Source organism: Oryctolagus cuniculus, chromosome 13 (genome assembly GCF_051225735.1).
Source record: "Oryctolagus cuniculus isolate XC-2025 breed Fujian yellow rabbit chromosome 13, ASM5122573v1, whole genome shotgun sequence".
NCBI classification, from domain to species: Eukaryota; Metazoa; Chordata; class Mammalia; order Lagomorpha; family Leporidae; genus Oryctolagus; species Oryctolagus cuniculus.
This window is the reverse complement of record NC_142879.1, coordinates 22,918,295-22,942,188: the sequence shown is the minus strand read 5'-3', so window position 1 is coordinate 22,942,188 and position 23,894 is coordinate 22,918,295. Positions and strand designations below refer to the sequence as shown.

General features: G+C 57.2%; 1 protein-coding gene across 1 annotated transcript in view; it reads left to right on the top strand.

The window, feature by feature from the left end:
• PLXNA2 (plexin A2) overlaps window positions 1-23,894 on the top strand; it is a 205,654-nt gene that overhangs the window by 153,262 nt on the left and 28,498 nt on the right. Inside the window, exons 13-17 of the mRNA XM_051821302.3 lie at window positions 13,550-13,701; window positions 20,244-20,361; window positions 22,222-22,358; window positions 23,226-23,393; window positions 23,531-23,624. Of these exons, the coding sequence (XP_051677262.1) occupies window positions 13,550-13,701; window positions 20,244-20,361; window positions 22,222-22,358; window positions 23,226-23,393; window positions 23,531-23,624 (669 nt within the window). The remainder of the gene's footprint in view (window positions 1-13,549; window positions 13,702-20,243; window positions 20,362-22,221; window positions 22,359-23,225; window positions 23,394-23,530; window positions 23,625-23,894) is intronic.

Here is a 23,894-nt window from a genome sequence, read left to right as displayed (position 1 = left end):
TCTGCAGGGTTCAGAAAGCAGGGAGGGGCCACTCCCTCTCTTCTTCCTTGAGCTGATGCACACTGTCCCTTTTCCCAGCCTCATTTTCCTGACTGGCCAAAGGAAACAACTCTGGTTCTGGACTGTGTCACCACGCATTGGGAAACTTCCAGAGCATTCCCACAATCAGATCAGTTTTTTAAAAAAACAACCTTCACAAACGAATGGGTGTTGTTAAGCTACGGATGGGTTATTTGAAGAGGGAGCAATTATTTATTCAATGGGCTTGGCACTGTTATGTTTAATCCTCACCACAAGTGTGGGAAGGAAAGAGGCTGACGTCCCTTGTACAGATGAAGATGAGACTCAGAGAAATTGGCTGACATGCCACACAAGTCCACGCAGCTGAGAAGGGGCAGAGCCAGTACATGAGCTCAGATCTGTGTAGTAATTCTTCAAGTCTCCACTGCCCAAATACTGTAACACAAGAAGTGGGGCTACCCTTCCCTTAATACCCATGCCCTTCCCGGCTGGGGTAGACCAGGTAGATTCAGCACATGTACATGACAGCACGTCCCCAGGAAAGAGCAGAGCTGTGGGACGGTGCATACCATGTCTCGGTCTTCATCCACCCACGGCAGGATGCTGATAGTCCAGTGTAGACGCTGGCCTTCCAAGACTGGGCTGCATCAGTCCCTTGAGACTCCTGGACGTGGCCAGTGATGATGCCTTCTGGCTCTGCCCCATGCCTTCATCTTGCAGGAAGGGACTGTCGGCAGGGGCTGCTGGTGGTGCCCCAGCCTGTGCCCCCAGAGAACCGGCTCCCCGAGCTGCTCAGGGCTCCGTGCCTTCTCCCCGATTCCAGCGATTTCTGGCAGCGGCTGGCCTGAGCACTTACACAGTTCTATAATTCTTACCACTGCCATGTCAGTCTCTCTGCGGCTCAGCACCTGTGGTGCCAGGGAGCTCAGATTAGGCAGGGATTCCCTTCTTGGGCACCCCCACCTCTGCCAGCGCCAGTGTCTGCCCCAGCGCCCCCGCCGTCTGCTCCCCGACTGGCTGCGGCCCCTGCTTAGCCCCAGGGCCGGCTCCTCCCTGGGAACTCTGCCTCCTGTGCCCCTGCTCACTGACCGGGGACTGCCAGGCTGCTCCCTTCACAGGGAACACCCAAGCTGCAGGAGGCTAATTAACCCCCTGAGGTAATTAGGCTGTAATTGATTTTCCCAGTGAAGAGAGCAGCAGGAGCCAGAGGCCCCAAGTCTCCTGTTGGTGATTTTCATGTCAAGGCTGTTGAGAAATGAAACAGCCTGGGGTGGGGTAGGGGGCAGCAAATCCATGCTGTGTCCCAAGTCCCCCCCCCCCCGGGGGGTCGTCACTCTGGACCAGGACCTGGGGGAGGGGAGCGCCAGGGTTGGAAAGTTCTCGTCTCCGTCATCTGGAGCATTTGCCTGCTGCTTGCGTCTCCTGCCCCACTCCCATCCTCCTTTCCCTCGAACAGGCATTTTTCTGTTTCTTTAACTTTTCACTTTTGAAATAATTTCAGGCTTATCAAAAGGTACAAAAATAGTACAAAGAACATTCCTATACCCTTCACCCAAGTTTTCCAAAGTTAACATCTTGCATAATCATGGTGCAATTAATCAGCATCAGGCAATTAATGTGAATAGAAAGATACCATTTAGGAGAAAGGCCTTATTAATATTTTCCCCACTGCCCACAGCTGTCCTCTTCCTGGTCCCGGAGCCAGTCTGGGCTCCAACCCCGGTGACCTTCTGTGGCCTCCCTCGTCCTTTAATCCCTGCTGGGTCTTTGCCTTGCTCGGCCTTTGCACAGCTGAGGGGCATGGGCTGGTCATTTTGCCGAATGTCCTTCAATCTGGGGAGGCCTGACGGTTCCTCCTGATTACATCCAGGTTATACATTTTTAGCAAGAAGTACTAGAAAAGTGTGGTGCGTACCAGAAAGGCACAGGAGCCGACCTAGAGGGGAGCCCAGTAGCCACGTCCGGAGCAGGGTGAGCGAGAACATGAGCACAGCCTGCACCCACCGAATAGGAGTCCTCGGTTCTGGTTCACACAGAGACGTAGATAAATAAGTTGATAGGTGAACAAACAGAAGAAACCAACCAAAGAAGTAAATAGTGGGGGAAAGTGGAAGCTCTTCATTACACCAGAATTCCAGCTCTCACTGTAGAAGGCATGACGGAAATAGAAACTCCCCACTTGGCAAAGTTCACGGTAATAACTGTTTCCGGCAAGAATGGTCAATGGCTGCTAAAAATAGTGAATGAAAGTGCAGTGAGAAACAGGATAATTGCGTCGTCCTCAGTTACCTTCCCATAGATGCTGCTGAGACACAGCAGAGCAGAGAAACTTCCCGGTGGAGCAGCCGGGAGACTGCACCCTCAGCAAGCGTCCCCAGTGGTGGGGGACTCAACCCCAGCCGCCCCCCAATAGGACGCCCCGAAGAAGAGCACAACGTCCTCTCCAGGGCGTTTTTGGCAAAGATGCTGGTTGTCTCCACTCATTTGCTCTGTCTCTGCTTTCTTGACTGAGCACCTCGCCCTGGCGTCGATCTTCTCCCTAAACCTGAGCTCCCACACCCTTTTAGCCTCAGCACCTGGTCCCTTCCCTCGTCTTTGAACCCTGTTCTTTCTCAGTGCAGGCAACAATGCCAGTTACTACAGAGGAGTGAAGAGAGGAGGAGCCTAGGGTGGCCTCTGATGGTTGCGGGGGCGGGGGGGGTGTGTGTGTGGCAGATTTCCCAATCCTGGAAGTAAGTGGGGGCTGCAAAGGGTGCTGCCCCGCCTGCAAACAGGAATAAATGAGATCCCTCAGACGAGTTCTACTTTAGAGAAAGAAGTGGGTTCACGCAGAGTGAGGTGAGCAGCTGTGTTCTCCCTCAGCCCCTCCTTACCCCACCGTCTCCTTGGCAACCAAGGTCACCCCTGGAGACCCATCTTGGATGGCAGCTTCATGTCGGACAAGTTGTATCGCCAGTTGAATTCCCCCGTCTGCATCCGCCTCAGGTTAGGACCCCCTCAGGACCCACCGTCTGCTCCTTCTCAGCGGCTGCTGCTGGGATAATGACGCTGGCCCCGTGGGAGGCATCCCTTGGCTGCTCCCATTTCCAGCTGTCGTGGGGACGCCCGTGCACGTGTCACCTGTTCCACCTCGCCACTGTGTTTCTGCTCCTCCGTCCTTGATTCAGAATCAGCCAGAATTTCCCAGGGGAGGATGTGCTGAGCCACCCCCCCACCAAGAGGGGAGGCCCACAGAAAGCACTGCCCGAGAAGTGGAGAGTCGGCAGGATCTGGCCGAAAGCGAAGGGATGGAGGATGTTCTTGGGTAGAGAGGCTCAGGCAGATGGAGAGGCTATGGATGCTAACGTGCCAGAGGTCTGCCCGCTGGTCCCAGTGAGCTCTGTCTCCTCCACGTCTGATGCTGCACGTCCGAGATCAAGGGGTCAGCACCACTGGCTCCTTCTGAGGGCTGAGACGGGAGCTGGTCCAGCCCTCTCTTCTCACTTCCGGAAGCAACGCCCTGGTCGCCCCTTCCCATTTCTTAGCATTCCCAGGGCGTAGCCGTCTCCAAACTTTTGTAAAGATTATTTTACTTGGAAGTCAGAGTTGTAGGGGAGAGGGTAGAGAGTGAATGCAAGAGCGAGAGCAAGTGGGTGAGCGAGTGAGAGAGAGAGAGAGACAGAGAGAGAGAGAGAAAGATGGCTCTTCCATCCGGTGGTTCACTTCCCAGGGGGCTGCGATGACCAGGGCTGGGCCAGGCCAAAGCTGGGAGCCAGAAGTTTCATCCAAATCTCCCACGTGTGTGCAGGGGCCCAAGCACTGGGGCCATCCTCCGCGGCTTTTCCAAGCCATTAGCAGGGAGATAGGAAATGGAGCAACCAGGACAGTGCCAATATGGGAAGCTGGCATTGCAGGCGGCAGCCTTACCAGCCATGCCACAGCACTGACCCCTCCAATTTTTTCAAATGAGGACATAAGTCATATTAGATTAAGGCCCACTCTAATGTGACAGCCTCTATACAGACCCTGTCCCCAAATAAGGTTCCAGACTGAACTACTAGGAGCTAGAGCTCCACCATTTCCATGGCGGGGGGGATAAAATCCAACCTATAATAGGATTTCTGAGACAGGGGAGGAGATGCCACAGCTCCAAATAAGGTTCTTCACTCATCCAATGAGTGTTTCAATGTTTGCCGTTCTTTGTGCCAGGCATGGCGGTTGTCATGTGGCTGGGTGGGCCCTAGGTGGACAGGCAAGGGGATGTAGCCTCTCTCAGAGTAGCTCCAGCCTGTCCCGGAACCCTGGCCGCCTAGAAGAGGCTAGAAACTGTCCACACTGCAGGCCACTCTGCTTCCTCCAAAGGGCCCAGAGTGGAAACGGCTCCACTGCACTCTGCAACTGTCGGTTCTGTAACAGGAGGGCTGCAGTGGGAATGCAGGTCTCCAAGCCCAGGCCAGGCCCGAGAGTGGACTGGCCACATCCCAGTTCCGGGAGTGTGCAGAACCACAGCTTTTCATGAGAAGCCTCCTCCCTGAGCCCCTCTTCGCAACTCTGCATGTTTGCCCCTCCAAACAACCCTGCAAGGCGACTGAAGTTATCCTCGCTCAAGAACTGGGAAGCCAATCATTGCAGTCCCCCAGCCAACTGGTGCAGAACAGAGGTGGGAAGCCAGGGTCGCCCAGCTCCAGCAGGCAGACCCCACCCCACCCTGTGTGAGCCTCCTCTTAGCTGGAGGGAGGGAGGGGTATTTCTTGACTGGGCACTCCACTTCCTCAGCCCACCCCAGTATACCAGAAATATCCATATCTAGGGTCACATTCTTCTTGGGAGACCCCAAGAGACAGGCGCACAAATGGGAACATTGGCCACCATCTGTACCGAGCCTTCAATAGCCTTATGGTGTCTTCCTCAGTGTAGTCAGCTCCCCCACTCACTCCAGTGAGTAGAGGGGAACCATGGCCAAGTCAGAGAACAGCTGGATCTGGATCCCCTGGCTTGCTGACTGTGGCTTCCTAAGTGTCTCAGCCTGACGGGAGAGCCCAGAGATGGGACACCGGTGGCTCACACATGCAGCCGAGAGCAGGTTAGGCAAAAACAGGCTTGAGATGTAGCAATATGAGCCCCCGAGCAGGTACCCCAAGAGCGGCTGGGAACGTCGCACTCTTAACATGTGAAAGAATGTTCTGAGTTCCTTATGCTACCTGCTATGTGACCCAGTAAGGCCACACTGATGCCAGGCAACCAGAGTGTAGGGTCGGCAGCCATCCCCACTGACCACAGCTTTCACTGGATGGATTTTGCAACCTTAGTCACTTCTCCAACCCCTCACTGGTCCATGCTTAGAGAATGAAAATTTTCTAACATTACCTTCTGTACATATACTGCAAAAGAAAATCAGTTGTAGAAAACCCTATACACCACCCTCCAAAACCAAGCATAAATAATTTTGCATAACCTAAGAGTCTGAGATGGTCACCGCTCCTGCTGCTTCCTGTTCATTCTCCACACACCCAGGTGATTTACGTAGATTGGTTGCTCCTGGACTCTCACAGCTGCAAATGCGTTCAGGTGACCGGGCATCTGGGACATTGGCAGGTATTTATCCACAAGACTGCACCTCATCTCTGTAGGAAAGGCCAAATGCCGCCTGCCCCAGGCCAGAGCGACTCGCTGCAAAGTTCCCAACAAATAAATAAATAAGTCAGCCAGCTCTCCAGAGAAGCAAGCCAGCACTCTGATCTCCCGTTCATTTATTTGCAAGCCTCATTAATATAACATCTCAGCAACAAACAGCTAACGGGGGATGGTGTCAGGATGAATAATGGAGTCTCTCTGCTGAGATAACAATTAGGTTTTGAATGTACTATCAGCCAAGACAGAGCCAGCAAGCATGCCCGGCGGAGGGCCGGTGCCACCGCTGCCGTAGACCCCTGCGGAGCGTGTGGGCTGGGCGCTAGCCCGCTGTGAAGTGTGCCACACGTGCGCCCATACGCACGCACACACTGCAGGCTGCGAGAGCATGTGACAACTTGGCCGTCCTGGAATCGGCATCCAGGAGTCTCTGGGAGCAGGGCGGAATGGGAACTTGCAGGCGTGAAGTCGACCCCGCTGCCAGCTCTGATGTTGGGAAAGCACCAAGCAACAGGAAGGCAGTGAGCGGATCAGGAGGGAGAGGATGACCGATGTCTCCATGGCCAGGCCTTGTCCCTACTGGCTTGTCCTTTCTAGGGGCCACTCGAGGCAGGAGCTCCCTGCACCCCCAGGCTCAGACCCGGGAGGGGCTGACACAGAGGTGACATCAGCCAGGGATGCTGAGAGGCCAAGGCCAAGGCTGCTCCCCAACAGTGGGGACTGAGAGCTTGCAGGTGACCAGCGAGGCTGTGCAGGCCCCTGCTAGAGGTAGCACTGAGTCCCACCAAGGACACGGCCCAGAGGCTCCGCCTGCACAGGACAGCTGTAAAAGCCAAGCTGCTTTCCCCCTGAAGTGCAGCTAGCTGGGCTTCTGCCCGCATCCCCTAGTCCTAAAAGAGTCGGGAGAAACATCCCTGCCAACCTTCAGGGATGCTGGCCTCACACCTCGCACTGCACGTGGTGCCTCGCACAGACCTCCCCACCACTCCTGTGATGCAGGAGTTTTTATCACAGCCCAGTCTAACAGACGGAAAATCAAGGCCTTGTGCTGAACGCTAGCTCCCTAGGTTGCCTTGCAAGTCCATTCTAGAGCAAGGACTCGGCCCTCAGCTGCCCGATTCTAGAGGCCCACATTTGAACAGGGGACTCACTGTGCTCCTCCATGTCTTTCCTGAGCTCTCTGAGACCAAGAGAGACCTCAACCTGCACCGTTGGAGGAGGCGAGGGAGCTGGCTGCCCCCTAGCTCTTCCTCGCCTGCTGCAGAGAGGGGAGAACAGCCAGGAGCCGCACTCCCAGCCCCGTCTTGGGGACACTGCATGTGCACAGTCAGGGAGGCCAGCAGGGCAGGCCCACAGCGGGGGATAACAAGGAGGGCACACGCTGGGAAACTGAGGGTGCAGAGAGCAGGGGCAAAGGCAGAGACAGCAAAGCCAAGCTCAGTCCTCCTTGGGCAGCTACAGGAGACAGCCTCAGCCTCAGAAGGGGCTGGCAGGCCAGAGAGGGACCAGGCCCACAGACGGGGGCTGCCAGCCCGAGGGCTCTGTCCCCCAGCAGGATCGTGGTCAGCCGCAGGTAGTCATGCAGCTCAGGTAGCCCCAGCGGGGTTCTGCCACTGCCTGTGCAACCTCGAGTGAGTTATCTAACATCTCTGGGCTGCAATTCCCACCTGTAAAATGGGAATAATACTACTTCTTCCTTCATAACTTATGTTGCGCCCTGAATGGAATGAAGTATACTGAGCGAGCCTGTGCACTGGCTCCCCCGGCCGCCACGCCCACCCCGGCCTCCCAATGCCTCCCACTCTGCTCATCCGCTCCCCAGTGCAGCCCCTGGGCTCTCCCCAGCTGTAATTAATCGGCTGCATCTGCTCTCACCCTTGGGCAGCGCAGTGGCACAGTTCCCGCCGAAGTGTTCAATTAGTGGCTGCAAGAACGAGGGCGCACGCAGCATCACGGCGGCTGCTTTCCAGGTCAGAGCACCCACGGAGGAAAACAAGCATGACAGAGTCTGGCAGGAATATGGATCTGGCTCGGTGTCCGGCGCTCGCCGGGGCTCAGCTGGGCTGTGCGGCTGGCGGGACAGGGTCTGAGCCGGGGCACAGGGGGCTCCCCAAACCTTTGAGGGCTGCAACAGAAGACAGGAATCCCCAGCTGGTCCCTTACTCCGCACCCAGGTGCCGTGGTCTGGGCGTGCCAGCCTACTTCCACACCTGCTGGCCGAGTCCTCCTGGCCTACGATGAACAGATCAACAAGTTCATGGCCAGGGCGTGGCCTGGCCACTTTCTACATGGGTGTGGTCAGCGGCTGCCTGTAAGGCAGGGATTAGGACTGCTAGACTGAACCTGAAAGTGTTGCCATGTTTCCTTCTGAACCTGCAAACCACAAACTTTTTATTCTACAACCAGTCAAGATGCCAGTACCCTTAAGGTAAGGTGATAACAGCAACAGGAAGTCCTATTGAGTCAGAACTAAACAAACAGTGCCTCATATAGGGGGAGGAATCCCAGGGAGGCAAGCAACAGAAGCAAGCGGAAGCCCGGCACAGAGAGCAAGCTCACCCTTGGCTAGGTCCTGCCCGTGGCCAGGAGCCAGCACGGTGCGTGGTGTCAGCAGGGGACCTCAGCTTCACAGGCCCTCCTCACCGCACGCTCATCCTGCAGGCATTTGCTCAGGCCCCGAGCCTGGGTTGGGTCACTACGCTCTTGCAGGATGCGTGGAAACACGAGAGCCCCGAGAAAAGCATCCAAAATGATCAAAGGGCTTAGAAAACCATCTCTTCAGAGGAGAGCCCAACAGAGCTGCAGAAGCAGAGGCCGGGGGTGACGTAATTGCTGTCTTCAGTCACTGCAAGGTGTTTGATGGGGAGGCAGCTGTTCACTGTTCCATTGCATGAGGACTCAAGCCAGCGTCGGCTTGAGCTGCAGCCAGCGATGCTGAGGTTCAGTGCAGCGTCACCCACAAGCTCCACTCAGCAGCTCCCTGCTTCCAGCCAGCCCTAAGAACAGTTTGTCCTAGGGTCTGGCTAGGACCAGCGTTTCCCAGGGAGAGAGAACTGGGTATCTCTGCACGGTTGCTGCGTTCCAGACAGTGTGCTAAGCATTAGGCTGCCGAGAGAAGCCCGAGACAGTGTTGGGCTGTCCCCTGTTGCTGTAACAGAGCACCTGTGGCTGGCTGAGTTCTAGAGAAAAGAGGTGTCTTTGGGCTCATGGTCCCGGAGGCAGGGAAGTTCAAGGGCAGACTCTGGCATCTGCTAGGCTTCTGATGAGAGCCTCCAGCTGCTCCATGTATGGCCGAGAGGGGAAGAGCAGGTGGCTCCTGCAGGAGAGAGGAAAGGGGGCCCAACTCCAGGACAGCTGAATGCTCCGTGGCGGTCCCATCCCTGGGAACAAAACACCCCCCATGAGGCCCCACCTCCCCCGCTGCCCCCATTGAGGAATCCGGCCACAGCAGGCGTTTTCAGACCTTAGCAGTCTCTGTCCCAAGAGAGTTTCCGTCTTAATGAGGAAGGGGGTAGGTTCCACTGCTCCCTCCAACATCTCCTGGCTTTGCCACACAGGAAGGCGTGGGTGCAGGGAGGCACAAGGAAGGACATTGCCAGCTGTGAAGCCCCCGCCCCTCCAAACAGCATGCCAGGGAATTTCCTCCTGTTACCCTGCACCTCTCCCAGGGCACAGGCAAGGTTACCTGTTTTCAGTGACAGCTTAGGAGAAGAGGCTGCTCTGCCTGCTGAGAGAGTCAGAGAAGGCTTCCTGGAGGAGGTGTCTTTTGAATAGGGCCTGGCAGGATGGCTAGGTGCTTGTCAGTGAGCATGTTTGACCAGTGGAGGGAATGGCAAGTCCGACGTATGTAAACTTCACATCCGACAGCTGTGGGGCCCCCACACCCCAGGGAGGGGCTGAGCCAGAGCTCTGGGGAGCACCCAGTGCAAGGGGTGGACAAAGGAGGAGCACAGAGCAGTGTCAGCCTCAGACCCCCCTTAGCCCCGCGCAGTAACACCTGCTGCTTCTGGCCCTCCCCCAGCTCCTGGGAGAATTCAGAGATTTCTCATCCCCCGTAGACCGTGTCTAGAAACGCACAGGGCTGCAGTGGGTCAGGAGCTGAAGATCTTCCCAGCTGATGTGACAGCTTTTCGTCCCCAACCCTCTCTCTCCACACCCCTCCCACACACGCACACAAACACATCCCGAACTGTCCAGCCATCTGTTTGCGTGGGTGTCTCCTTCAGAACCACTCCCCTGAAAGAATCCAATGACTCCGTTGTGCCTCACAGCACCCACCCCGGGGTGGCTGATAGCCCGGGAGGAAGACTGAAGTCTGCCTCCCCCAGGGCTGGGTTCCTTCCAGGCTGGACATGGGTGGCAGAGGGATGCCTGGCTCGGAGGTGCTTCTGCATGGGGCCAAGGCCCTGCCCCCAGCATCACCACCACTCCCTCCCCACGCTGGGCTGCAGGAGACCTGTATAGGAGCAGCCTGTCCCACCCCGGCTCACCCCAGCCTCTCAGGAGCTCCTGCCACATTGTGGGAGGCTTCCCGCCGTCTCCCTGCTCCCTCCAACATCCCAGGAAGCATGGGTGCAGGGAGGCACGGGGAAGGACATTGCCAGCTACAAAGCCCCCCGCCCACCCCAAACAGCATGCCAGGGGATTTCCTTGTGTTACCCTGCACCTCTCCCGGGACACAGGCAATGTTACCTGTTTCCAGTAGGGATAGTGAGAGTCAAGGTCTCGGGGCTCCCAGGTTCCAGAGCTGGTCATCACAGTCAAGTCTGTCTGACTGCAGAGGGTTCGCTCCCCCTGCCCCAGACACAGCACGAGCATGGCACAGCCTCTCTTCCCTACCCCAGAGCAGCCAGCAGCATGGGGGCCCACTGCCATGCCAGCCAGGTCAGACATTCTGCCCATACCCCAGCCGCACACTGGTCGCCCCGTCACTGGGGGACTCCATACACCCAGCACCTGCCCTCTCCTCCTCACGTCCGAGGGTGGTCAGCCCCGCAGCTCTTCTCGCAGCCTGCCCTGCAAGTCTGTAAGCAGTCCTGATTGGCCTCTTTAGAGTCCCAAGTAGAAAGACCACCTCTGGCTCCTGGATTGCAGCCTGGGTGTCCTGCAACCTGCTATGCTTTCCCGGGAGAGCCCTGGGCACAGAGTCCTGGGGCGGGGAGGAGACTTCGGATCCTGCTGCTTACCAAAGCGCAGAAGACGAGGCTGGAGAGGAGAAGGCCAGAGCCCGAGAGATCCCAAAGGCCAGGCCAGGAATCAGTGGCTCTTCCTGGCTCGTGGTCGGAGCCATTGGAGGTTTGCAGAGCGAGCGACTGGCCACCTGGAAGTGGAGGAAGGTCACCCTGGCAGCTCTGGGGAAGTCAGCCTACGTGAGAAACGCAGAGAGCCTGTGGCTAGCGTAGCACCTTCTCCAGAGCGCACAGATGGAGAAGGTCTGGTGACCTTGGGTGCCGGGCTTGGCAGGTGAGAGGACACCTACAGGATTCCTGGCTGGGTGCTTGGAGATTCCATCAACCTTGAACGAGAATCTGGGAGGGTAACAGGAAAAAGAAAAATTGAGCATTCATTTTTTTTTTAGACATGTTGAGATTTGAGCTGCCCGAGGGCCCTGCTTGTGGAAGTGGAGGGATGTCCAGTAGCCCTCGGGTATCTGGCTAAGGAGCCCTGGAGAGAGGTTTGGGGGCATCAGCAGTGCAGGTCTAGGGGGTCCTCCTTTAAATCAGGTCATCGCCGCCTCCTGGCTGTTCTGGAAAGCCAGGCTTCTACACATTAAGTAAGGAAGGAAGGAAGGAAGCCATAAGCCAGGTCCCTTTAAGCACCAGGGCATGTTCATGGCTCAGGCACCTCCTGGACCCCTAGGTGCTGGCGGTGTAAGCCTGGAAGGCAGCCCTTCTGAGCGACTGGCATCCGCAGGTGCTTGGCAAGCCTTGAGGACATGGTTAAGGACCCAGGAGGACACTGGGGACCTGGTGTGGATTCCCTGGCTGGTAGCTGGCACCACCCTCCCTTTGATATGCCAAGATTAAAACACATGCCAATAATTAACAAAGAAAGTCTATCGTTCATAGTAGACGCTGATTCTGCCTCTGAGCAGCCCTGTATGAACACACCAGCCCACGCCACCCTGCACCCGTGGCCACGTGTCTGACCGCACCCCCTGCGTGTTGGGAGGGGAAGGCTACCCAGCCTCCCCAGCAGGAGGAAGCCGCCGTGTGCAACCTGCCAGCACCGCCGAGGATCCACAATGCCGTCCCCACGTGCTACCTGCAATGCAGAAGTATTTTTAGACTTTCCAGAAAGATCTCATTTCACAGTTTTTCTGAAAGGTTGTAATTAACCGCAGCGAGCAGAAGCATATATTTTAAAAATAAAAGCGGGGGAGGGAGAGAGAAGCAGTCCCGGCAGTTTTGCCAGTTCCTAGGTAGTGGGTTCGTGCCATCCAGGGGCGGGGGCCGGTCAGGGCAAGCGGACGGAAGGCGAAACAGGAGCTGGAAGCGTGCTGTTTGCTAGTGATGCACCCTGCAGGGTGCAGGGCCCCTTCCTGAGAGAACCATGCCAGAGGCCTGGGACATCCTGGCTCCCCAGAGACAGACTTGTTGCGGGGGCTACAGGTCCTAATGCCGGCCCTTCCTTCTCCTGCTTTCTCTTCCAACACACAGAGCTGCCTCTGGGCCCCCCAGCTGTCTGTCCTTGACCCAGGTTGGCTGTGTGGCTTATGTTTATTCATAAGGTGGAAGATTTGATTCCCAGAAAAGGGCATCAGACAAGCGGACTTGGATGAAATGAGCCCCCAGGGCCTGTGTGGCAGGGAGGGAGGAGGCAGCGCCCGCTGAGGCCAGCAGGAAACAGGAAGGCGAGAGGCCTGGGCTCCCGTCCTGGCCGTGCAGCCAACCTACTGGGAGCTTGGAGTTGGAGGAGCACTCTCGCTGGGCAGGAGGACAGGTGGCCTCTCCCAGCCTTGTTCCCGCGTCTCTCTGCTCACTGTCACTGTGGACTTTGTGGTCGAGTTGGCAGCAGAGCCCATGGTGCCCAGGTCACAGGAAGGGAGCAGCGCCCCTTCTGGGGGGCAGGGGGCGGTAGCATTTCCCCTGTGATCACCTACAGGGGCCCGCGGACCACTGCCCCACCAGACACCACCCCCAGCACATACAGGGCCCCGGGAGAGACAGCCCACAAGTGCCCAAGGACACAGGAGCCCCATCTAGCAGATCCTGGTGGACTCCTGGCGACAAAGACTCAGAAAATCCACAAGCGGCTTCTCCGTCCTAGCAGTGCCATAAGAATTTTGCAGCACGATGTCAAGCACTTGCTGTTTGATGGCGCCCTGCAGCCACCCCTGGTCTCCCGTGCACACCCTGAATCAGTGTTGTTTAGGAGCCTCCCTTATCGCTTCCTCCTGATCTGTAAGTCCCCTGAGGGCAAATTCCCTGCCCTGTTCATCACTGTACCCGCCAGGGCCTGACACACAGAGAAGGCAACACCAGAGCCTCTGGTGTACCGCCCTCTATACCCAAGCTCCCTTCAGGACTGGGAGAGAGGACAGCACCCCCTTCACAGCCAAGAACTGGAGTCAGAGACCGGGTTGTGGACTTGATTGCAGACAGCCGGAGAACCAGAGGCCTCTCACTTTCTACCCTGAGCCCGATTCCCTTTCGGATCGTTTTTCTTTAAACACATGCATGCCTGTGTGAATGAATGAGTGATGGAGAGGATGGAGGAAGTCATGGGAAACAGAGATGACGACAGGACCTGTGCAGGCTGAAAGGTGAAGAAAATGCAGAGTTGGTGCAGATTCCGGGTGTGCATCAAAGTCCTCCCCACACCGGGGGTGGGGGTGGCGGGAAGGGAGGCACTGTGTCCCGTCTTCCGTACTCCCGCCCTTCCCAGTCGCTTTGCTGACACCCTTTTCTCCCTGCAGATCCTGACAGTGTCCGGGCCACCGGAGGGAGGCACGCGAGTGACCATCCACGGCGTGAACCTTGGGCTGGACTTCTCGGAGATTGCCCACCACGTGCAGGTGGCAGGGGTGCCCTGCACACCCCTCCCGGGGGAATACATCGTCGCTGAGCAGTAAGTCCGCCCTGCCAGCCCTCTCCCCGTCTCCCATGGCCCCCTCCTCCCATGGACTCTGCCCAGAAGCCTGTACTGGGTGCTCTCCCACCCCAGCCCCTCCCTCTGGGGGGCCTGGTTCTGTTGCAGTCACTGTTCTCTTGCTCCTCTGGCCTCGCCTGTCCACTGAGCCAGCTTCTGTGCCAAGCCCAGGCTCCTCCTTGGTCCCCCAGCTCCTCCCCAGCAGCCCCCATTGGAATGCATCCCGCACGGTGGGCTGCAGGCAACAATTTGTTTGGTGCATGGGGTTCTGACAGCAGCTTAATCCGAGCAGGGCCTCCGCCGGAGCAAATTCATTTATTTCACTAAGGGAAATGTCAGCTGGAAATTAGAAAATAGGCATGTAGTGGAGGACAGGCGGACGGGGCTCCAGGAGTGACATATGTTCCAATTCGGGCTGTTCATTTGGCAGTGGCGGCCGCTGTGTGTTGGTGGGCAGAAGGTGGGCACGCAGCTGGGGGCGGGAGGCAGGCAGGAGAAAGGGAGGGAGCAGCACACTGGTCCACACCGTTCATCCAGCCGCCCATCTCCCCTGAGATCGCAGCTAGGAGCATGGCCAGGGGCACTGACTCGGGGACAGGGACTCCCTCCCTGGCCCCACCGCCTGCAGCCTCAGGTCCTGCCCTGGCCTCCCAGGGCCAGCCTTTGGGAGCCACCATGCAAGTGACGTCTGATGTTTCACCCACACTTTTCAGCTGGTGCAACACTTTCTCATCCACTCTCTCAGTTGTCACTGGCAAGGACCCCAGAAGGTCAATGTTGTGACTGCCACTTTGCAAAGCAGGAGAGAGCGGAAGACTCAGAGAAGCGAAGTGACTTTGTCCGGGTCGCTCCGGGGACTCCTGGCCCCAGTGCAGGGCCGTTTTGCTTCGGTAACAGCCGTGGCGCGAGGCTCTGGGACAGGTGTTGCCTGAAATCTCCAGGCCTCGGCAGGGTGGGCCTTGGAGGCTCAGGGACCAGAGAAGGGTCAGAGTCACACAGGGGGGGTGGGTTGCAGCCGCTGCAGGCCGTGGGACGCCTGCCGGCCACAGCAGGGGAGAAGAAAGCACTCAGCTGACCCCTTGGCTCCTCCAGAGCTGAGCCTGCCTGACCCCTTACTCCTGCAGGGAGTGGGTCTTGGCAGCAAGGCCGGCTGGGCTGCAGGGCAGAGCTGAAGGAGGGCGGGAAGGGCCTCAGTCACGCCCAGTAGCTCAGTGGGGCTTCTGAGCTGGAAGAGCAGGCGAGGGCTGTGGGGGCGGGACGAGGACCAGGACAGCGGGCCCCAAACTCGCTGCCGTGGGACACAGACCAGCCTCCAGCCTTGGCACAGTGCCGAGAAACTCCAGCGGGGAGGGCTGGGGCTGGGGGTGTGACAGGGCAGGAGGTAAGGCTTTGAGCTAAGAATAGCCAATTCCTGCGCAGCTGGCCTTCCAACACCTCCTGCGGTTTGGATTAAAGTGTGTTTAGCCCTGGCTCCTCTGCCGACCAGCCCCTCAACCTTACTTAGCAAGCTGTTGGGTCTCACTGGGCTTGTCCGCCTCTGGTGCTCGCAGGTGCAAGGAGCTTTTAGTTGGATCTGCAGCATCAAATGTACTACAGGCGCCCAGGGCCCAAGTGAGGATGTGAAAGGAACCTGGGCTGGGGGTGAATCCCCCGTCCCTGCCAAGGCCGGCCGTCACCATAGAAAGCTGCGTAGGGGCAGGCAGGAGGCGCAGGCATGCCCCTCACCTCACAGGATGCAGCCCTGGTGTCCAGCCGTGTCAGGTTCATTACCACTCTTGAGGGTTAACATCATTAAGGCCTCCACCCGGGCAGGGAGCAGCAGGCGCAATCGTTACAGATGTCCGCGGGACACGGGTTTGGCCGCATGGGCTCGGTGCAGAGTCCCGGGCACAGGCACTGTACGGATTCGCCATATGCTTGTGCTGTGCCATCTATCACTCGGCAATTAGGCTAATGCTGGTTTAAAGGACTCCACTTAGTCCTGCCGTCAGCACCCCGCAGGGCTGGGGAAGGCCGGATGATACCAGCCCAGGACAGTTTCTAGGCTCTGGGCGCAGGTTGAGGTGGCAGCTCAGGCCCTCCTGGAATGGGGCCTCTGCATGAGGCAGCTTCAGCTCGGGGCTTCAGACCCCTTCTCGCTCATCCGCTGCACCTGTGAGCTCAGCCTCAGGCAGATGGATGGTGGACGCATGAGTCCCCAACTGCGGGAAGCAAGGCACCGATGATGCAGATCTGTGGGGGGTGGGGAGGAGGTGAGGACCCAGATTAGTGCCAAGAGACTGGAGGCCATGCCTTAGCTCTTTTTTTTTTTTAATTTGACAGGTAGAGTTATAGACAGTGAGAGAGAGAATGAAAGGTCTTCCTTCCATTGGTTCACCTCCCAATGGCCACTGTGGCCAGAGCTGCGCCGATCCAAAGCCAGGAGCCAGGTGCTTCCTCCTGGTCTCCCATGCAGGTGCAGGGCCTAAGCACTTGGGCCATCCTCCACTGCCTTCCCGGGCCACAGCAGAGAGCTGGCCTGGAAGAGGAGCAACGGGGGCTAGAACCGGCGCTCATATGGGATGCTGGCGCCGCAGGCGGAGGATTAACCGAGTGAGCCACGGTGCCGGCCCCATGCCTTAGCTCTTAAGCAAGTCACCTGGCTCCCTGATCCGCTAATGCCTCATCTGGAAAATACTTATGAAGGGAGAGACAATCCCTGCAGTCATTCCACGGTCCTTAGGATGTCCCAAGCAGGAAACAATACTTCCGGTGGAATTGGCACCGCCCACAACAGAGAGCTCAGTGGGGGCCTGATGTGACAACAGGAGCCCCCTGTCAGCCAGGAGTGAGGCCTTGCAATAGGGAAGCTGGAGACTTGTTTGGTCCCATTCCTCATGGGAGAAATGTAGGCATCCTCAGCTATTGACTCCCAATAACACACTGGGAACCCAGAGCCGCCGGAAACACAGACACCACTCGGGAAAGGCGACGGCCCAAAAACCGCAACACAGGAACCTGCCTGACTCCTGAGGCCTGGGCGGGGGGAGGCGTGGAGGGCACACACTCCTGTCTGTAGCCATCCATAACCAAGAATCTGGGGGGACAAGAAGTTAGCTCCCAAGTTGCAGCAACCCAGTGAGGCCTTCCCCACAAGCCCCTGCCAACAACCTCACCTTCCATGGCTGCTGTGATCCTACTCCCCCCACCACCACCAGAAAACACCCAGAGCATCCATGAAAACTGTTCTGTAGAGCGTGGGCATTTGGCCTGGCAGAAACGTCACCACTCGGGAAGCCTGTGTCCCCTATCAGAGTGCCTGGATTTGGCTCCTGGCTCCACTCCTGATTCCAGCTTCTACTACTGCAGACCACAGAGGCAGCAGGCGATGGCTCAAGTAGTTGGGGCCATACACGTGGGAGACCTGAACTGAGTTCCTTGCTCCCTGCTGTGGGCATTTGGGAAGTAAACAAGCAGATGGGAGTGTGCTCTCTCTCTCCCTCTCTCCCACTCTCTCTCTCTCTCTCTCTCTCTCTATCAGATAAACACAACATTTGAGAGATCTAATGAGTAGAATGGACCGGTCAAAGGTGTGAGCTTTGGAGTCACACTAACCCAGATTCGAATCAGCCTCTGCCACTCCCCACGGCTCTGGCATCAGCCGACATAGTCACTAGCATCCCTGAGCCTCCCTGTCGCGGTGCATGTGTATAAAATAGATACAAGGACCCGCCCTGTAGCTGAGCGCACGGGTGACGAGGGAGCCGGTTTTGTGGAGGGCGTAGCTCCTGCTGTTATTAAGGTGTGGTCTGTGGTTTGGCGTGACACTCATTACTCAGTTCACCCTTTCCACTCCATCTCCCTGAGCTCAGAGAACAAGGGCCTGCAACACTCACTCACAGCCTCCCCAGGCCTTCTGCAGGTACCCGGTCCCAGGAAGGAGGGAGGAGAGGTAGAGGCGGCAGACTCTGTCCACAATGCAGCCTGATTTCCTTAGGTCTCTCGGCAGTTCCTGCATCTCCCCATCCAGGTATAATTCCACAGCCCACAGCTGACCCCAGCCCCCAGCCTACTCCCAGGGTGAGGAGAGGCCCAGCCACAGTGCTGAGGAAGCGCACGTGCTGGCCAGCCCTGGGTCCTCACGGCAGTGCACGCCCTGGGCCCTGCACCTGCCCTTCCACTCACAGACAACGGCACGTCCATCTCCTACCCAGAGCTCTTCTCTCAGGAGCTTATTTTTTGAGACACAAGCCCTGAGCAAGAGCATGTCCTAGAAAACACAGGGTGCCAAGTGGCCCCAGCCCATTGTATACTCCCAATGGGGACGGCAGAATTGGGTGGGACAAGGCAGGCCCAGGAGCTCCTCCCAAAGGGAAGTGTTTCAGTGCTCCACAACTGTCCTATGTTCTCATAGTTCCTTCTTTTTAAAAAAAATAATCTATTTATTTGAAAGGCAGAATTACGGAGAGGCAGAGAGAGAGAGAGAGAGAGAGAGAGGTCTTCCATCCACTGCAACAGCTGGAGCTTTGCTGATCCAAAGCCAGGAGCCAGGAGCTTCTTCCGGGTTTCCCACACAGGTGCAGGGGCCGGAGGAGCTGAGCCATCCTCTACTGCTTCCCCAGGTCATAGCAGAGAGCTGGATCAGAAATAGAGCAGCTGGGACTCAAACCGGCACCCGTATGGGATGCCGGTACTTCCAGCAGCGGCTTTACCAGCTGCACCACAGCACCAGCCCCTCGTCTTTCCTTTCAACATGACATCAAACCTGCAGTGACTTCTTTCTCTTCTTCTTGAGGACCACTGCAGCTGAGTGATGGGTGTGGAGGACAGGGGAGAAGCAAGGCCTGTGAGAAAGGAGTGAAAGAGACCTGCCTCTCCCCCTGCCCAGTGTGCTCTCAGTCACTGACTCTCTGGAGCCCCTTGAGAGAACAGGACCTGCTCTACAGAGCAGGGACCCACGGGAGCAGGTGCCAAGGCCTGGGAGGCAGGATAGGAGCATTGCAACTCCAAGCAAGTAGCAGCTTGAGAATAACCATGCATACACCTTCAACGAAACTCCCCGGCACTCCACCAAGGAGGCTTAAGGAGAGAGTTACACGTCCAATACTAATTGATCATCACTCTTATGTATTCCGGTTCATAATTAATTTACTATTCCTAGAGAAAGAAAGGGTGCGGACGTCATTCTTCCATTGGGCATTGAGTCCTTCCTGCCTGCATTTCATATACTAAACATAATAAGAGAGCTATTGCATGTTAAGTAAATATTCGCCAGGAGTACAAGTACTTATTTGGGATTAGCTGCTAGGAAGGAGATGGAGATGGGCGGCATACGGTGTGTGTGAGCGCGCGGCGTGTTTGTTTAATGCAAGTTTTATTATGTCGGGATGAAAGCTCCGTTTAGTTCCCTTCCTTCCTGAAGACACTGCTGAGATAAGCATCGCGCGGTTACACACGGATCTTCCTCCCCGCACCAGGGTCATGCTGGGGATTAGCAGAGTGGGATCTGTTTCCCGGGCTCCCCGCCGAGCAAACCTACCAGGAGCACCAGAGTGCCACGCTCTCTTAAATGGGGTGGGGAGGCAGGATTCTTCCTTCCCTCCATTCTGGAGTCCTTGCAGCTGAGCCTGGGGGTCTCTCCCACCTAACCCAGGCCCTGCAATTCCAGGCAAGAAGTACCCATCGAGAACCAGGTTTCTGCCAGCCCTCCCTGCCCTGCGGCTGCCCACCCTCTCTCCACGGCAGCCAGTGTCTAAATGTGCTTGTGTGATTTATCTCGGATACTTGGGGCGGTGGCACCGGGGGTATCGATCCCGCCTGCTTCAGATAGCACGTGGCTCGCCGCCTCCCTCCAGCTCTCCTGTGACTCCCAATCCAGGGCCGTGGCCCCGCCTCGCCCCCCAGCTTAAGTGCACACAGCCCTTGATGAAGCGGGAGTCCAGTGTCAATGGCTGGCCTAATGAACTGATCCCGGCTGCCAAGGAACTCCGTCTCCCACTTCGCTGGAAGCTCCCGTTCTGAGCTCTAGCTCACCGGATCACCCAGCTCCTTTTCGCGACTCGTGGCAGGGAGCAAACCACAATGCAATCAGCTTGGCAAATAGGCCAGCACCTGCTCTGGTTTTTTTCAGGGGATGGGGAGGGAATGTTGCAATGTTGGCTTGTCACAGAGGAAAGGACACCAGCTAACTGTGGCCCCTGACCTCTCTGTTGGACACTCAGCTTATTCTGCACGTGCTGGGTGCTGCCCGTTGTTGGGCACTGCATGGGACATGGACAACCACAGGCTTGGTCACAGAAGTGGGCAGCAGCGTGCGTTCCAGGCACACGGGGCTTCAGACATGACTCAGTCCAGCCCTGGCGCTGCCTAGATAAGACTGGAGCCCAGAGAGGGAAAGCATCTACCCAGCTTCACACAGCTAGCTGGGTGCTTGTGCTGAGTCTTGGTCCAGCACCACGGCAAGACTGTGCTGACTCATTCTCTGTGAGCAAGGCCAGCAGCTCCTGCCAAGCCTCTCACCTGAAGCTGTGCTGTGTTCTCAGGATCGTCTGTGAGATGGGCCACGCCCTCGTGGGAACCACCTCTGGGCCCGTGCGCCTGTGCATTGGCGAGTGTAAGCCGGAGTTCATGACCAAGTCTCATCAACAGTACACCTTTGTGGTGAGTACTGGGGCCGGGCCCAGCGTGGGCACTCATCTGTACCAGCTCCTCCCTGGAGGGCAGCAGACAGCTCTCCCCAGCCAGGCCCCTCCAGGCTTCTTGCAGACCATGTAGGAGACCAGCAAAGGGGATTTCTGGCCTCGCTGCTGTGCAAACCTGTCTTTCTGGGGTGTAATGCGGGGAGATCCTGGAGTTGCAGAAGGCCAGGGTCAAGGTTCTAAATAAGGCAGCGTCGAGCCTTTCTTAGAAAGCAGAGCCCAGACGTGGGGCAGGAGGGGCCTCTCTGTCTTGCCCGCACGATACCGTCCTCTAATTCCAGTCTAATGAGGATACATCGCCCGAGGGGCCTCATTAAGTGGGTCTATATTTATGCACGAGCTTTGTTTTCTGCCAAGGATATTTTAAGTGGGAGTTTAGAAGAGTCGCTGAAGCTGGCGTGTCTGTGCACAGGACCTCGGGAGCGAGGCACAACAGCCAGCCTGCCTGCATGTCGGGGCGGTCACACACACGCATGCCCACGCTCACACCTGAGGTCTTTCCTTCCCACTCACGCCACAAGTGGTAGGACCACGGAAGCCTTCTGGGAGGCTGACACGAAGTTCCTCCTCCATCAATAGCTTGCTTCGCGGGCCCTCGGGTCATTTGAGCCTGCAGTCGTCCTGGATCCATGACTTCCTCCTGGGGCCCTGAGGCCCCTGTTCTGCCTCTTACCTCCATCGCCATGTCACGCATTTCATTAAACAAGCACTAGCACTAGCAAATGGGGTCAAACCAGCCTTGCTAAGAGTTTTGGGAAAAAAATCATTAGATCATGGAATTCTTTTCTCTCTCGAGCATTTTCCTGCTTGTCTGGGGTTCCCCAGCCCCCATCTTCTTGCCCTGGCACCTCCACTTTCTATTTGTATTCTTCTCTCCCGGCTTGGAGAGAACCACAGCCTGTCTGCAGCCAACCTACTCCAGGACACAGGAGAGGCAAATACAGCAGGACCAGATGGACTGAGAACTGTAGGGGTGCGGGGCTTGGGAGAGAACCCTGCCCACCCTCCTCCGTTGGGGGTGAGCACAGGCCAGAAGGATCCAAATCTTGCCTTAGGGCCTGCAGCTAGTGCGAGGCTGATGCAGACTGCAGCTCCCGCCTGCGCGGAGGCCCAGTGAGACACACTCTTCCCTGCACGCCACTGGCCTCCAGGCGGAAGCAATGCCTTTCTGCCCTAGGTCGGCTGCCGGATTTCAGGCTGAGATGTTTCTTTTAAGCTTCAGGCTTCATTTTACAACTTTAATGGGCATGCTGGAGAGCCCCAGCCAGGGCTGCTCCAGCGAGGGCTAGAGAGGCCAAGCCTAACCTTTATGCACGGCTCTGTGTGCCAGGAACCCTGCTGCGCCCTTCACATGCTCGGACAGGGCCGGAGCATAGGCGCCTGGGCCCTGAGTGGAGGGCATTAGGCTGTCCATGGCCCAGCCCAGGCAGGGAGGCTTTATCCAGCCCTATCGATTTTGTGCCAAAACAATCAGTTCAGGCTCTAGGTAGCGAAGCATTTTCAAATTGTTCTCAATTTGTAAACTAATTGATAGATTAGTCAGTGTCACCTCTGCTTTCCCTTCCGTGTTATGAGCAGGAGACTCTCTGGGGAGTTAATTAATTCAGAGACCCAGCCCTGGCCGGGCCCAGAGACTCTTCTTAGACATGGATGTCGGCTCCAGAACAAGCAGAGAGGGTGTCGGGATTGGGAAGGGCAGGCACAGTACCTCCATCCGCAGCCTGGACGACGGTGCCTCCTTCTGCCCTGAGGTCCAGCCTTGGTTCGTCCCTTTGAGCAAGCTCTAAGCTGGGATCTGTGTTTTCTCTGCTTCCTTCCAAAGAACCCTTCTGTGCTGTCACTCACCCCCATCCGAGGGCCAGAGTCGGGAGGCACCATGGTGACCATCACCGGCCACTACCTCGGAGCCGGGAGCAGCGTGGCAGTATACCTGGGCAACCAGACCTGCGAGTTCTATGGGTAAGCTGCACTTGAAGGTGGCCTAGCGGGCTGGACCTCAGGGGCACCTGCCTGTTCGTGCCCAGGCCAGCTCCCTCACCGCTGCATGAATTGGTGCTTCCCTGGCCCAGACCCTCTTCCAGCTGTTGTAATAAGTACAAAGCACTTCTTAGCTCGTTCCCGTGTATCAGAGGGGCTGCAGACCTCTAAACTAACTGGAAGCGTGGGCCATGAGGACACCAGATGAAGAGGGCTCCCAGGCGCTGTCCAATCCCCTTGATGAGGACTTGAGAAATGTGGAGGTTGCCTGACCTCGGCCCTGCAAGCCTGCAGACTCACACCTAGGGCGTGCCCTGTGCTCGAAAAGGTTGAACACCTGTTTGCCAGTCACACCTGTAGGTCCTGCAGATGTAGAGAATCCTGAGATAATTCTGTAAGAACCCACGGGTGAGAACCCAATCTGCCCAGTGTTATCTACAGGTAGATAATGTCCCGCTTGTTCCATGAACTTCACAGGGACAAGGACTGTGCATCCACTGTATGTGTGTAGCAGGTACTCAGTGAATGTTTGTTGACTGTCAGCAGAGGTTCAACACTCAGATTCTGGAAGAATCCAGGAGGAAGGAATTCGCCCACGGTCCATGGAGTCCTGTCCCGGTCTCACAAGCTCTAGCTCATCCTGCACTTTGCCCCCTGCCAATCCGAATCGAGCTGGGTCTCAGGTGGAGAGGGGGTGGGGGTGGGGCACGTACTGCAGCGTGGAGTGTGAAGCAGAGCAGAACCCCCACAGGCGGTCCCTTCAGGCCAAGGGCAGCCCCTTCTCAGGCCGGCTGACACCCCCTGTTGCCTCCGCCTTTCTTCTCAGTGCCCCTGCTGTCTCCCCCACAGGAGGTCCATGAATGAGATTGTGTGTGTCTCACCCCCGTCGTCCAACGGCCTGGGTCCCGTTCCTGTGTCTGTGAGTGTCGACCGGGCCCGCGTGGATAACAATCTGCAGTTCGAGTACATAGATGACCCCCGGGTCCAGCGCATTGAGCCCGAGTGGAGCATTGCCAGGTGAGGCAGATGCACCTGGCCGCCACCTGCTGCAGCTGCAGCCCACGGGCGGCTCCTGAGAAAGTGGCCGGTGGGTGAGGCTCACAACACCAGGTTGGAGGGGCTGTCCACCTAACTCGACCTCTGTTTGCTCCCAGTGGCCACACACCCCTGACCATCACAGGCTTTAACCTCGATGTCATCCAGGAGCCGCGGATCCGGGTCAAGTTTAATGGCAAGGAATCTGTCAACGTGAGTAGCAGTCGGTCCACCCCAGCACTCTGGTGAGCTCTGGGTTAGACACTGGAGCACCTGGGAACTGCAGGGGGACAAGACTGAGCCCAGGATGGTGGCCCTGAATTGCTTGAGCCCGACGATGATTTATTTTTCTAATTATAGCCTCCCTTCTTGTCAGGAGGTGATGTGTGTCAGAGTGCTGAGCCTGTGACAGCACACAAGGGCTCTCGCTTCTGGCAGGTTCGCTTGGAGGTCCGATGGGAAGCAGTGTTAGAGGGGCGGTCA